This window comes from Tamandua tetradactyla, chromosome 15 (genome assembly GCF_023851605.1).
Source record: "Tamandua tetradactyla isolate mTamTet1 chromosome 15, mTamTet1.pri, whole genome shotgun sequence".
NCBI lineage: Eukaryota > Metazoa > Chordata > Mammalia > Pilosa > Myrmecophagidae > Tamandua > Tamandua tetradactyla.
Window position 1 is genome coordinate 86,683,298 of NC_135341.1, and position 14,912 is coordinate 86,698,209.

The window sequence follows — 14,912 nt, forward strand, 5'->3', positions numbered from 1 at the left end:
ATAAAGAAAACTACAAAAAACTGTTAAAAGAAATCACAGAAGACCTAAATAGATGGAAGGGCATACCGTGTTCATGGATTGGAAGACTAAATATAGTTAAGATGTCAATCCTACCTAAATTGATTTATAGATTCAATGCAATACCAATCAAAATCCCAACAACTTATTTTTCAGAAATAGAAAAACCAATAAGCAAATTTATCTGGAAGGGCAGGGTACCCCGAATTGCTAAAAACATCTTGAGGAAAAAAAACGAAGCTGGAGGTCTCGCGCTGCCTGACTTAAGGCATATTATGAAGCCACAGTGGTCAAAACAGCATGGTATTGGCATAAAGATAGATATATCGACCAATGGAATCGAATAGAGTGCTCAGATATAGACCCTCTCATCTATGGACATTTGATCTTTGATAAGGCAGTCAAGCCAACTCACCTGGGACAGAACAGTCTCTTCAATAAATGGTGCCTAGAGAACTGGATATCCATATGCAAAAGAATGAAAGAAGACCCATCTCTCACACCCTATACAAAAGTTAACTCAAAATGGATCAAAGATCTAAACATTAGGTCTAAGACCATAAAACAGTTAGAGGAAAATGTTGGGAGATATCTTATGGATCTTACAACTGGAGGTGGTTTTATGGACCTTAAACCTAAAGCAAGAACACTGAAGAAGGAAATAAATAAATGGGAGCTCCTCAAAATTAAACACTTTTGTGCATCAGAGAACTTCATCAAGAAAGTAGAAAGACAGCCTACACAATGGGAGACAATATTTGGAAACGACATATCAGATAAAGGTCTAGTATCCAGAATTTATAAAGAGATTATTCAACTCAACAACAAAAAGACAGCCAACCCAATTACAAAATGGGAAAAAGACTTAAACAGACACCTACCAGAAGAAGAAATACGGATGGCCAAGAGGCACATGAAGAGATGCTCAATGTCCCTGGCCATTAGAGAAATGCAAATCAAAACCACAATGAGATATCATCTCACACCCACCAGAATGGCCATTATCAACAAAACAGAAAATGACAAGTGCTGGAGAGGATGCGGAGAAAGAGGCACACTTATCCACTGTTGGTGGGAATGTCAAAGGGTGCAACCACTGTGGAAGGCAGTTTGGCGGTTCCTCAAAAAGCTGAATATAGAATTGCCATACGACCCAGCAATACCATTGCTAGGTATCTACTCAAAGGACTTAAGGGCAAAGACACAAACAGACATTTGCACACCAATGTTTATAGCAGCGTTATTTACAATTGCAAAGAGATGGAAACAGCCAAAATCTCCATCAACAGAAGAGTGGCTAAACAAACTGTGGTATATACATACGATGGAATATTATGCAGCTTTAAGACAAGATAAACTTATGAAGCATGTAATAACATGGATGGACCTAGAGAATATTCTGCTGAGTGAGTCCAGCCAAAAACTAAAGGACAAATACTGTATGGTCCCACTGATGTGAACGGACATTAGAGAATAAACTTGAAATATGTCATTGGTAACAGAGTTCAGCAGGAGTTAGAAACAGGGTAAGACAATGGGTAATTGAAGCTGAAGGGATACAGACTGTGCAACAGGACTAGATACAAAAACTCAAAAATGGACAGCACAATAATACCTAATTGTAAAGTAATCATGTTAAAATACTGAATGAAGCTGCATCTGAGCTATAGGGTTTTTTTTGTTTTTGTTTGCTTGTTGGTTTGTTTGTTGTTGTTGTTTTTTACTATTACTACTACTTTTATTTCTTTTCTTTATATTAACATTTTATATCTTTTTCTGTTGTGTTGCTAGTTCCTCTAAACCGATGCAAATGTACTAAGAAACAATGATCATGCATCTATGTGATGATGTTAAGAATTACTGAGTGCATATGTAGAATGGTATGATTTCTGAATGTTGTGTTAATTTCTTTTTTTTTTCTTTCCGTTAATAAAAAAATTTAAAAAAAAAGAAAGTAGAAGGATAGGATTTTTACAGAAAGGGATCTTTCCTTTGAAATAATAACAAGAAAGAAGGAAAAGAATACGGGTACATAGGCAGATTTGGTGGAGATTTGGCTTCTATCTTTTAAATGAACGATTAAGCAAGGTCATCAGTTGAGAGTATGTGAGACAGAAGCTGAAAAAAAGAAGAGAAGTTAAGAAATAATCACCTTGAAGAGTGGGAAAGTAGATTTATAGAGAAACACAAAAGGCAGTGTCAAAGTTCTGTTGATATACACGATTATAAACTTAGAAATGAAAACAGACAAAAATGACATTATGTGAATCTTCTCTAGCAATGTTTGGTTGCTTACGTGCAGGGACTGAGAAAGCAGATCAATGAGTTCATTCAGGTTTGGAGTTTTACAAAGTAAGTATAAAACAGCAGGAGAAGAAGCAGGCAATTGAGCATGCTTGTAAGGGGATGATTTTAATAACGAGTCAGACTCAAAACTAGACAAGGAGAAACACAAAGGTAGGAAAGGGTTAATACTTATTCTAAGGTAACAAGCTACTGATTTCTCAATTCCTTCACCACACTTTGCTTTTATGTTGTATGCTGTAAGGCAGGGTCACATTTTCATTATTTTCCACGTAAGTATACTGTTACTACAGCACTATTTGTTGAATTTTTGCTTGTTTGCTTGTTTGGGGAAAGTGCATGGGCCAGGAATCAAATCAGGGTCTCCTGCATGGCTGCAAGAATTCTACTACTGAACTACCCTCACACTCCTATACTCTGCTTTCTGATTTAAAAGAAGCCCATCAATCTTGATCTCTTATTTAATCGCATTGTATTAGCCCTACCAGCCCTTACTTTTTTCCTTCCCTACTCACCAGAATCCTCAGGTATACTGCCTGATTCCTGAAATAAAGAGCACATCTCCTTACCTCATCCCTCAAATTCAGGTCCACACTTCTCCCTAAGAGAATAGTAGTAATGGCTTCTTTGCTTTGAAATGTAGTCCTTTCAAACCCTTCCTCCACAACGCCACAATCATTTAGCTAAAATGACATCCTGACATTCACACTTCCCTGGTTCAAACCCTCTCAGTTCCTTGGGCAATGTTAAAGGTTCTCTATGATTTGTAATCTTTTCTCTGCCAAATATTCACTTTTCTCTGCCATTCCAAGGCTGATACTTTACTTTGTAGTACATAAAATTACTCTTTTCCAACACAATAAGGATGCCTCTGCTTGGAATGTCTTCCCTCCTTCAATTATATATTATTCATTCTTTAAAGACCCACCTTAGACATCATCTCCAAGCCCTTCCTGACCTCCAACTCACCCACCCCCATCTCCCACATAAAGGATGGTTAAGTATCTTTCCTCAGGACATATTTACATCCCTGTACTTACGATATTACATTTACTTGATGTTCATCTCTCCCCACCAGTCTGTGGGGAGCTTCTAAAGTGTTTGCAAATATCTAGTACCTAGTAGTGTCTACCACACAAAAGATGCTGAATAAAATGAACAAACAAACATAAGTGACTGATGACGTTAATCATCACTAATAAACTCATTATATCAATTTCAAACCTGTAAAAATCCAAGATGCTCCTGAATATTTTGCTTCTTCTCTGTAATAAATGATTCAAAGTGCATTACAGCTCGTGTGTATGCTTTAGAGCGAAAGGAAGCTACTGCCAGAGTATCCTGAGGTATGAGGTCTAGAAAACGAGTTACACTCTGATAGTCTTCATAATCCATAGTAGATACTAGATTAGAAAAAGATAATTGAGTAATTAAAGACTTAGAAGATGAAATTTTAAAATGTCATTTTAAGCATTTAAATTCAATTTATTTCATCAAATAATCTAAATGTAGCAAAGTATCATATTGCATCCTGAGATGTAACTATGAACAGGATGATTCCTCAGATGATTCTTGCTCCAATTCTACTATTATTACTTATGCTACCTTGGATAGTCATTAAGGTATTTGAGTTTCTGTTCCTGCATCTTTAAAAGGAAATACTGGGCGGGCCACAGTGGCTCAGTGGCAAGAACGCTTGCCTGCCATGCCAGAGGACCCAGGTTCGATTACCAGTGCCTGCCCATGTAAAAAAATTTAAAAAAAAAAAGAGAAATACTACTACCTGCCCTGCCTTTCTTAAAATGTTGTTGTGTGGGCTAATTATAAATCTATATTAACCTTCGAAAAGACACAAAGAAGACATTATTTATTATTGATAATGATAAAAATATTGATAGGCTGAAGCCATTAATAAGAGCAGAATTACGGAAATCGCCTTGTTTTAAATTTTATTTTAAAATTAGACTATTTTTGTTAACCTATTTTTTACTGTGCTACAACTTATATAACATCAACTATTACAATGAAAATAGAAGGCAAAAGTACCTTAGAAATAAAGATATAAACACTTTACGGTAATTTTTTCAAGAGTCTAGGAAAAGACATAGGATAGATACATAAATGAGGAAGTCCAGTTTAGGAATTATTTTCAACTTTTAACAACAATTCATAACAGCATGCAAACTATAGGAAACAAATTTTTCAAAATTTAAATAATGAAGATACTGACTTAAAAGAAACTGTATTTAAAATGCAAAATAAGTTCCTTACTTCCATCTAAATTTGTAGATCATTTCAAAGGATAAAAAATCTTAAAGGTATTGTATTTTTAAACCATTACAAATGTAACTATTTAAAAGCTAGAAGTTTCATTGAACTGTTAGTAGAAATGATGATTACAGAGTTTGTATTTGGCTTATAGTGCCATTTTGACATGTTGAAATAGGAATAAAGATTTAGCTGTTAAATTAAGGGAAAATATATTAATAATTAGTCATATTCCAGAGAAAAACTTTCTTCCAAACAGAAAAATATTTGGAAATCAAGAAAGGTTTAGAAAAATAACAAACAATTATGCTTAACAACAGGAATGTATGTGTTTTCACAGTATATGGGTAACAAGAGGGAGATGCTTACAAAATAAGAAATGTGTTAAGTGAAGGCCTCTTTAAGGATTAGATAGTTTATTTTTTTGAAATAGTCCTAAAGCTTAGAGAGAAAAAAACAAGTGCTGTCTGTGAGACCAGCTGAAGTACAAAGAAGCAGATGGATTACACATTTCATCTGCTTGTTGAAAAACAGGGAAAAAAATAGTTCAAGGACAGTAAGAAATTCCATTACTGTCTGATAAATATCATTCTTTTCATTAAATGTTTATGACATAGGGGGAGATTAACAGTTGTAATTTTTAACTCTAAAAAGAGTTCCTTTTCGTGACCTCGGTGGGAGATGTAATATCACAGATAAAAAAATAACACAAATGTACATACAGGAGTTCGTAGTAAGCATGTTTGATGGAGCCTACTGTATTCCAAACACTATCATAAACGGGGGAAAAAATAAAAATAGTTTTTCATAGGACATGAAATGAATGAAATTAAAATCTACCTTGAAATAGTAGACTAAAACGTGGAAAAGATTACTAATAATAATACACAAGAAATTTAAAAAGGTTAAAGAAGACTTAGATTATATACAAACACTGAGGGGATATGGAATAAATGGGTTGAGAGAGGGGTGGGCTAATGGCAGTATCAACATTTCATTTATTTTATATATGTTCCATCTCGTTAATCCTAACCTGATTTTGTAGAATGAAAAGTTATGTGCCTTGCCAAGAAAGTGAGAGTAAAGGACTTCAATGGAGGTTTTCTAATTATAAATTCATTGCTTTTTCTCAGTGAAAAGCCTATACTATCATCCATAAAAGAAAAAGATATCCATGAACACATGAGGCTGCTTCTTTAACTAATGCTTAGAGAACTGATAAAGGAAAGAGCTAGTTGGTGAATACGAAGAGAAGAAACAGAAGTACAAGTTAGGACTTACCCAATGAGTCTACCTTATCTTTGTGTGACTTGCTCTGTGGAAATTTTTCTGCATTCAGAGCCTGAAATTTGCGCCTTGCCCATTGCGTGAGATGGTCAAGCATGGAGAATACAGTCTGTGTACTGAGCTGACACAAATCAGATGCACTGTCTTGGGTATTTATGGTATGCTGGTCACCATGCTTTAGAACTGCCATAATTTCTGTATAAACCTAAAAATAACTCATTTTATAGCAAAATGTCTATGTAATATTTTATTATTAAGCAACATATAAGATTAACCACTTGAAGGCAACAATTGTCAAAAGCAAAAAGCAAAAGACCATGGATCAAGTAATAAAGTAACTTTCTTATGTGTAAAAAAGCCAATAAAGGGTTGTTTTAAAAGAATAAATGCTGTGGAGGAGTCACTATCCACAAGAATCAATTTCATAGGAATACATGTATAAATTAATGGAAATGTAGGAAAATATGTTCATGACATTGGGTAAGAGAAGGCATCATATAAAAGGCTTAAAATTCAAAAGCTATAAAACATTTATAAATTAAGCATTTACATTTAAAATTTTGTTGTGGCAAAAGGCATAAACAAAGTTTAAAAAGAAAACCACACACTGGAAAGAATTTAGCAAGATATGACTGGCAAAAAACTGGTATAGAGACACTATAAGGCACTCCTACTAATTAATTTAAAAGAAGGAAAACGCACACACACACAAACAAATAAAAAGGCAAGGAACATGGAGAGATAATGTAATGTAAATGGTCAATGAACATAACTTTATTAATAATAATGAAAATGCAAATTAAAACAAAATTCCATTTAATTTCCATCATGTTACAAAAAAATCAAATGTTTGAAAATATTGGCAATTGTGTGGGACATTAATACACTCATGAACTCCTGGTAGGATTATAAATCAGTACAGATAATTTAGTCTCTAATAAAATTGTAAATGCATTTACCATTTAACCCAATGGTCTGGCTTTTCAGTATCTACTGTAAAGATACACCTACAATGAGTAGTAAGGAACATGGCTCCATTCAAGGAGAGGTCTGGTTTTTGTCCCCCCCACCCCCCCATCTGGGAGGCAACCTCCAAACTTTTAGAATATTGCAAGTGATAGCTATGTCTTTATTATTCATGGACTCCAGAGAAAATATCAGATGATTTGTGCTAATCAGGTAACTTATAGTAGATCCCTCAGGGCATGTGCTATCAGTCTGACCTGGGTTGGGGGAGAGCCGGAATTGAGTTCAGCCATGTGGGCTATTAATTAAACAACGATGCCAATGTAATGATGCTCCAACAAAAGCTATGGACACAGATGCTTACGCCAGTTTTCTGGGTTGGTAATATTCTGTGCATACTGTCACACACCCATGCCAGGAGGATAAAGCATTCTGAGGACAATGGGAGCCTCAAGTTTGGAAACTTCCTAAACTCCACCCTACGTATCTCTTCCTTTGACTGGTTCTAATTTGTCTCCTCTCTTTGTAATCAACCACATCCATGGGTATAATAGCATTCAGTGAGTATTTCCAGTGAATATTGAACCAAGGGTGGATTTAGGAAAACCCCAAACTTGCAGTTGGTGGTCTTGTGTGGATATTTACCTCTAACTTTGTAATTGGACCCAACTTCTCACAGCTGGGGTCAGAGGTCTTGGACAGATTTAGCAGATCTAGAGGACTATGCCCTCTACGTTATAGTTTGGCTAACTTGGAGTACAAACACGTACACTTTCATAAGAAAGCATTGACGTGATGCTCACCATAGCATTGCTTGCAAAAACAAAGAATCATTATTATGGGACTAGTTAAATAAACCATGATATGACTATACAATGGAATCATTCTAGTATGCAGCACTTAAAGTAATGGATATTTATATATAATTTACCCTTATAATTTGAATTTCGGTCTTAAAAATATAATAATGTGCTACTTATTATATTTTTTTAGGAAAAAGAAAACTTACTGTCCATAATTTTAAAAAATCAAACTTTAGAAAATACTATAAAAAGAAAAGCAAAATATCCTCCTTCATTTACTCAAAATCAAGTACTGTTCTCCAGGAAAAAACTCTATCAGTAGTTTCTTACGTATCCTTACAGAAATGAGATACGCATATTTGCACATATGTAATGTATACTTTTTAATTTTCTGCACTAAGGCCTGCACATTTCTTCAATAAATAAAAGTTTAAAAAAGATTTTGGTAGAATCAAATTGAAAGCTCAAGAATCTACCCCTACACTTATGGCCAATTGATTTTTGACAAGAAGGCAAAGACCTCAATTGTTAAAGAATAATGTTTTCAGTTAATGGTGCTGGGAAAACTGGATGTCCATGTATAAAAGAATCAAGGTGGTACCCTATCTCACAACATACCACAATGAACTTAAAATGGATCAAAGATTTGAGCCAGAACTATAAAACTCCTAGAAGAAAACACAGAGAAGTATCTTCAGGACCTTGTGTTAAGCAATGGTTTCTTAGACTTTACATTCCAAGCACAAGTAAGAGAAGAAAAAGCAGATAAATGGGATTTCACCAAAATAAAAATCTTTTGTTCCTTGAAGGACTTTATCATGAAAGTAAAAAGGTAACCTACATAATGGGAGAAATATTTGGAAACCACATCACTGATTATACCTAGAATACTAACTTTAACTCAACAACAAAGACAACCTACTTAGAAACTGGGCAAAAGACCTGAATAGACATTCCTCCAAAGAAGATGTACAAATGGCCAAAAAAAAAAACATGAAAGATGCTCAATACCATTAGTCATTAGGGAAATGCAGATCAAAACTACAATGAGATATGATCTCACACCCACTAGGCACGGCTACTATCAAAAAAATGGAAAAATTACAAGGGTTGGAGAGGATGTGGAGAAAAAGGAACATTCAGTGGTGTAGGTGCTATGAGAGACTGTTTGGTGGTTCCTCAGAAAGTTAAGAATAGAATTATCATATGACCTGCAATCCCATTTCTAGGTGTATATACCCAAAGAAATTGAAAACAGGGACTAGAACAGATATTTGCACATCAATGTTCAGATTGGCATTATTCATAGTTGTCAAAAATGGAAGAAGCTAAAGTGTCCATCAGTTGGTCAATGGATAAATAGACGTCATATATCCATACAATGGAATATTATTCAGCCATAAAAAGGAATGAAATTCTGATGTATGCAACAACATGGATGAATCTTGAAGACATCATGTCGAGTGAAATATGTGAGACACAAAAGGACAAATATTGTGTGCTCTGTTATGAAATAATTAGAATGAGCAAACAAACAGAGTCAGAATCTAGAATACAGGTTACCAGGCTACAGGCTGGGGCAGGAAATAGGGAGTTAAGGCTTAAAAGGTACAAAGTTTCCATTCGGGATGATGGAAAAGTTTTGGTAATGGATGGTGGTGTTGCTAGCACAATATTGTGAATGTAATTAACGGTACTGAATTATATACTAAGATGTTGTTAAAAGGGAAATTTTAATTTGTATATATGTCACCAGAATAAAAAAATTTTAAAAATCCATGGAACTGCACAACAGAAACAGTGAATCCTAAATTAAACCAAGGACTATAGTTAATAGTACAATTACAAAAATGTGCTTTCATCAGCCGTAACAAATATACCACACAAATTCAAGGTGTTAATAATAGGGTGATATATGGGAACCCTATATCTTATGCATGATTGTTCTCTAAATACACAACTGCTCTAATAATTTTTAAAAAGTTGTATTCTTCTACATAAGTACATATATAGCCATTTATTATCTATATTTCTTATTACATTGGACAAACCAAGTTTCACATGTTCAGAAATAAAATAACAGTCTCTCACCTCCTGCTGATCTTCTTGATTACAACCCAACAAGACATAAACAAGAATATGTGGAAGAAGATAGATGGTCACCTTGAAATCATGCTTCATCATAATGCTACAGCAGGTAAAGATTTTACTGGCAAGCTCATGCCGTACCTATAAATTCAAATGGTTGTAGAGAAAAAGTAGTTTTATATATTTTATTCTACTGATTGAAAGCCAAAAAACAATATGTGAGATAATTAATCATGGCAGCATGGGTTTTCTCTCATGGAGACAGGCAAGTACCCTCAAGCAGAAACTACATCTCTGGTAACACTAAATCACTCCAAGTGCCTGAACTGTTGAAACCCCTATATGCAATGTAGAGCTAGCTACCTCTGCCTAACTACCTCAGCATATTTGGTCTCAACCCCTTACAGCTGGTTATGAATGCATGATGTTTTCTAATAGACTAACATTCCTGATTATAGAATACTTTACTTAGATAACATTAAATCTGAGCTCATAGATGACTTAAGTAACCAATAAGTTCTGGGTCAGGACATTAGGCAAGAGATTCACATTTATAACAAACACTGGTGACTGATTATAGGGAAAAAAAATAAAAGAGAAAATTACTTTGGATTAGAGTCAGATTTTATTGGTATGACCTAAACTTCAACCTACCTACATTACTACTATCTTATAAAGTTTTAAAGTTTCTTTTCTCAAATGATTCTTCACTTACTGAAAAAAAACTATATAAAAGATTGTAGAGCTGAAAGTAGTTGATTTTCCAGTATTCTACATTTTACATATTATATATTCAGCATACTCATTAAAAATCTCAGAGAAAACTTTTGAAAATACCAGATATAAATTATAACTAATATTTTTAAATGAACAGAAATGTGAAATACAAACAAAAGCTGTGAGTTTTAAAAATGCATTAACATGCAAAAATTTCACATTAGGGAAACATCAAAAATACACATGTTATTTTCAAGAAATTTCATTAAAAACTTTTTCTTTTGAAAGAAGTTCATATAAAATGTACTTATTTTAAAAGTAGCAACTAAGAACAATATATCTTTTAACTATACCAAAATCTTACTAGGTACAAAAACTCTGCTACAACTTTATATCCTTTTAATAAGTATCACTTTAAAATGTAAAATGAAAAGACAGTTTGTTTTATTTGATGAAACAATTACCTTCTCACCCAGACACTACTACTAGTAACAATAGAGAAAATGTTACCCTATTAGAGGTTTTTCTTTAAAAATTTCTAGTACTATCATTCAAAATACTTCAATGCATTTTGCCATGAGCTAAGCATTCAGATAGATGCTCTGGTTTCCTTTAGAATTTATGTTCTGTTATCAAGTTCCGGGTATATTTTTCTTACCTTTGTTATAAGATAACCTGCCCAGGATGCTGACCACTCTGCAAAGTTATTACCTAATTTACTTAAGTAAATTGGCTTCTTAACTCCAGACCAGTCTGTTGACTTCTGAGAACTCTTATATCTGTAATTTTGAAAATTTGTTTATTAAAAAAGATACATAAATGTACATCCATCTGTTCAGAATTTTAGTTTAGAAAGTAAAAGAAATTATATCAACTCCTTTAGTGACCACTCTACTACTGCCTTGCCTTAACTGTAGTCTGGTTAAACACATTACTTTTCTTGTATCCTTAAGGTAGGGTGGGAGGAATAAAATACATCCCAAGTATTTTAAAAGATTTACAATCGGGTCTGCCTCTTCTTTATCAACACTCCTTCCAGATCTTTTCAACTCCATTCTTATGGAAGAAAGGCCTGATATTGTGATGTTCAAGCCACCTAGCCAAAGGATTCTACACACCTTCTCTTTATGGGCATCTATCAAACTCACTGATAAACAACCTCATGCCTCAGTGTTTTCCTGTCTTCCCTAAGTCTTGTCATCCTGACTGACTTCAATGTCTACTTGGACCAACTAATCAACCTCAAAACTTCTCACTGATCTTCACTTCTACTCCAGTGTAAAAGCTTCCTTGACAATACAAAGAAACTTCTTCACTTTCAAATCAACTAAACACTTCACTTTATGGCCATAGTTTCCTAAATTCCCAGTTCAACACATCCGGTTGTTTTATTGAGATCTCTGTTTTATTCTGCTGTACTCTCTTGATCTATGATATCTTCCTCAGTTTATCTTGACTCTTAAGAGATTTTTCCCTATGGTCCTTCACTTCAGGCATTCTCATGGTAATATTCTTTACTACTCCACTGACCCACTGACTTAAATAGCTGCATTTATCTGACAATCACCTAATCAGGATCAATTTAAATGTCTGCCTTCATTAAAATGATACCCAGGCCACTGAATACTGATAAAGGAAAATCACTGAAATTCTCATGAGATTAGTTCTAATATAAATTATTGCTCTTCAACATCAATGGACTCTCTAGGTGGCCCAGAAATATTAAGTTTTTAAATGTTTTAAAATTTAAATTTTAAGTTTTAAAATGAACTTAGCTAGAAAACAACAGATATTGGGATACAAGCTAACTTCTGTCTGGTAACATCCTGATGTTTTCTCCTAAAAGAATTCCTATGGTAACTTCAAACTACAGTAGATCTATGTAGTCCTAAAAGTTAAATGGAAATTTCCATTTTTGGAGCCAGATCCTTGGGGCCAGGATAGATAAAGCTACCTCTCGTTCAGATATAACAGTTAAAAACTATATGTATTCTCATTGCTTTGCAAAGAGAGTTCTTATATATAATCACTTAAATTTTGCTTCTTAGGAAAGAAAAATAAGTAGGTAATAGTCAGTCCCTTTCCATACCATCCAAAAGCAAGAAATTTATTCAACAAGATGGGATTGAATAAGGACTTTTTATTGAGTGTTTCTTAAATGTTAGGCACTCTACTAGGTTCTTTTGAATACCATCTCCTTAATTCCTAACAACAGCCATACAGAGAGAGTAAAATTATCCCTAAAAAACTAAGACTTGGAAATGTTAAGTGGCACAAGACCTCAGAGCAAGCAAGCACAGAACTAAAATTAAGTCCTCACTCCTTTTGACTCCAGAGGCTATAAACTGTCACTATATCACAGAATCTCTTAAGTAGATTCTATGATGTTTCCTATAACACACAGAAGAAATAGGGACACATGGAGCCCCAAAAAGGAAAAAAACATTTTTTTTTAATGGGCAGGAACTGGGAATTGAACCTGGGTCTCCAGCATGGCAGGCGAGAATTTTGTCACTGAGTCACCATTGCACTACCCAAAAGAAAAACACAAAAAACAAATTTTATCTGTAGTATTTTATTTTATACTAGTGAAGTATATTTTTAAATAATATTAGTCATAAGAAATAAAATTATTTTTAAATATAAAAAAAATCGAGCAAAAATGTATGCAAAAGGCATGTATAAATTTTTTACAAGTTCCAGGCACTTAATTAAAGCTCAAGGAAGTTATGAAACTTACCCAAAGCCACATAGAAGTTAAGAAAATATTTTTCATTTAAAAAAGTAGAGGGCAAAAATATATTTATCAAGACAAGTTGGAAGACGCTAAAAAGCTTCCTAATTGGGGTTACTAAAGACTTGGGGACTAGTTTTAAACTCTTAAATTTCTAAATTATACCTGTCATGAGCTTTAACTTATATTCAATGTAAAGTAGATTTTTTCACAGTACTACTGACAGCAGAATGAACGAAAGCATTAATCCTATTAGCTTCAATTAATTTGTCTAAATACTTAAAGTTACAGAAGTTTATCCAATGAGCAGACTGTGTTTATTTTGACAAGATTATACACATAAATCCTAATGGGAAATACATATAGAACATAATAAACGCATTTTAACATTAAAAACTGCTTCAAAAATAACATTTTTTATGAAAATACATACCTGGTATTTAGATGAGGTTCCAGTATTTCCCGAACATGCTCGGGAAATCTCCTCCATAACTGATGACCTGGGCCGTCAGTTTGCATCTCTCTACAGTCATAAATAGCAAGTAACTCCTATAAATACACATTCACATTTGTAAGTTAACAATGAAACAGATACTTGTCAATAGTCTACATATTATGGATATAAAAAAACAAAGAAAGATACACAGAATTAAAAAAAAATTTAGAAAAATTTTAGAAAAATCTTTTTCTGTTGTTTTGCTAGTTCTTTTCCTAAATCGATGCAAATGTACTAAGAAATGATGATCATGCATCTATGTGAGGATGTAAAGAATTACTGATTGCATATGTAGAATGGAATGATTTCTAAATGTTGTGTTAATTTCTTTTTTTTCTTTAATTAATAAAAAAAAAAGCTGAGATAGGCCAAACGGTTAACTAAGTTGTGACTGCAAAGCAAAAGTTCTTGAAGGAAATTAAAAGTGCTACTCCGGTGAACACACAAAAGATAAGAAAGCAAAACAGCCTTAAAAAAAAAAAAATTTAGAATTCCAAAAAAGCTTATTTCAATGCCTAGAACCATTTAGGTGACTTTCTGAAGTTTGCAAAGTATTAAGAGCACTTGAACATGGAGCCGGTTTGTGTTCTATACATAAAATGATAAAATGCAATTAAATATAAAATTGAGAGCTATTTGGAGGAAAAAATTGGAATTTCTTATATTTACGGAAGTATAATTCTTAGAATTTGATCATCTCAGAATTTTAATGAGAGTAACTTCATATCCAAAATAGTCCACAAATCCAACATATCATGAATTCTGAAAACGAAATCTAAATATTAAAGAATAGGTCAAGCCCTGAGATTAAATGGTGATATTTACTTTCCTTTCAAAATGTAAGAAATGGACAGTTTCAGGTATGAGTGACCAAAGAAGGTCTTCTACATTCTATAGGAAAGTCCTGAATGAAAAAGTGAAGAAATTGAGACGAAGAGAACAGGCTGAGTGAGCTCAGGCATGACCCCACTAGGGGCAAACAGCAGCACATGGAGAGTGTGGGTCCAAAGGCGCTTATCCCACCTAACCCCTGCAGCTAGCTTGGAAGCTATTCCCATGCAGCGCCGCAGCCAAGAGCTCCTGTGGGGAACCCAGAAGTGCGATCACTGGGTACCACAACAAACCCCCATGCTGGGCATCATGAATGGCCACCCCACCATGCATCATGACTGGCTGCTTGCCTCATGCCAGGATCAGTTGCCAAGCATTTCCAGGATGGCAGTGAGCAAGG

General features: G+C 34.0%; 1 protein-coding gene and 1 long non-coding RNA gene across 4 annotated transcripts in view; one reads left to right on the forward strand and one right to left on the reverse strand.

The window, feature by feature from the left end:
• Positions 1–14,912, reverse strand: part of ATR (ATR checkpoint kinase) — a 153,575-nt gene that overhangs the window by 60,000 nt on the left and 78,663 nt on the right. For all 3 annotated transcript variants that reach the window (XM_077130311.1, XM_077130310.1, XM_077130312.1), the window contains 5 exons: positions 13,619–13,734; positions 11,110–11,230; positions 9,738–9,875; positions 5,872–6,082; positions 3,547–3,725 (listed from right to left, as the gene is read on the reverse strand). In XM_077130311.1, the coding sequence (XP_076986426.1) occupies positions 3,547–3,725; positions 5,872–6,082; positions 9,738–9,875; positions 11,110–11,230; positions 13,619–13,734 (765 nt within the window). The remainder of the gene's footprint in view (positions 1–3,546; positions 3,726–5,871; positions 6,083–9,737; positions 9,876–11,109; positions 11,231–13,618; positions 13,735–14,912) is intronic.
• Positions 9,209–14,912, forward strand: part of LOC143657679 (uncharacterized) — a 50,351-nt gene continuing 44,647 nt past the window's right edge. Inside the window, exons 1-2 of the long non-coding RNA XR_013162947.1 lie at positions 9,209–9,254; positions 9,702–9,843. This is a non-coding gene — a long non-coding RNA (uncharacterized LOC143657679). The remainder of the gene's footprint in view (positions 9,255–9,701; positions 9,844–14,912) is intronic.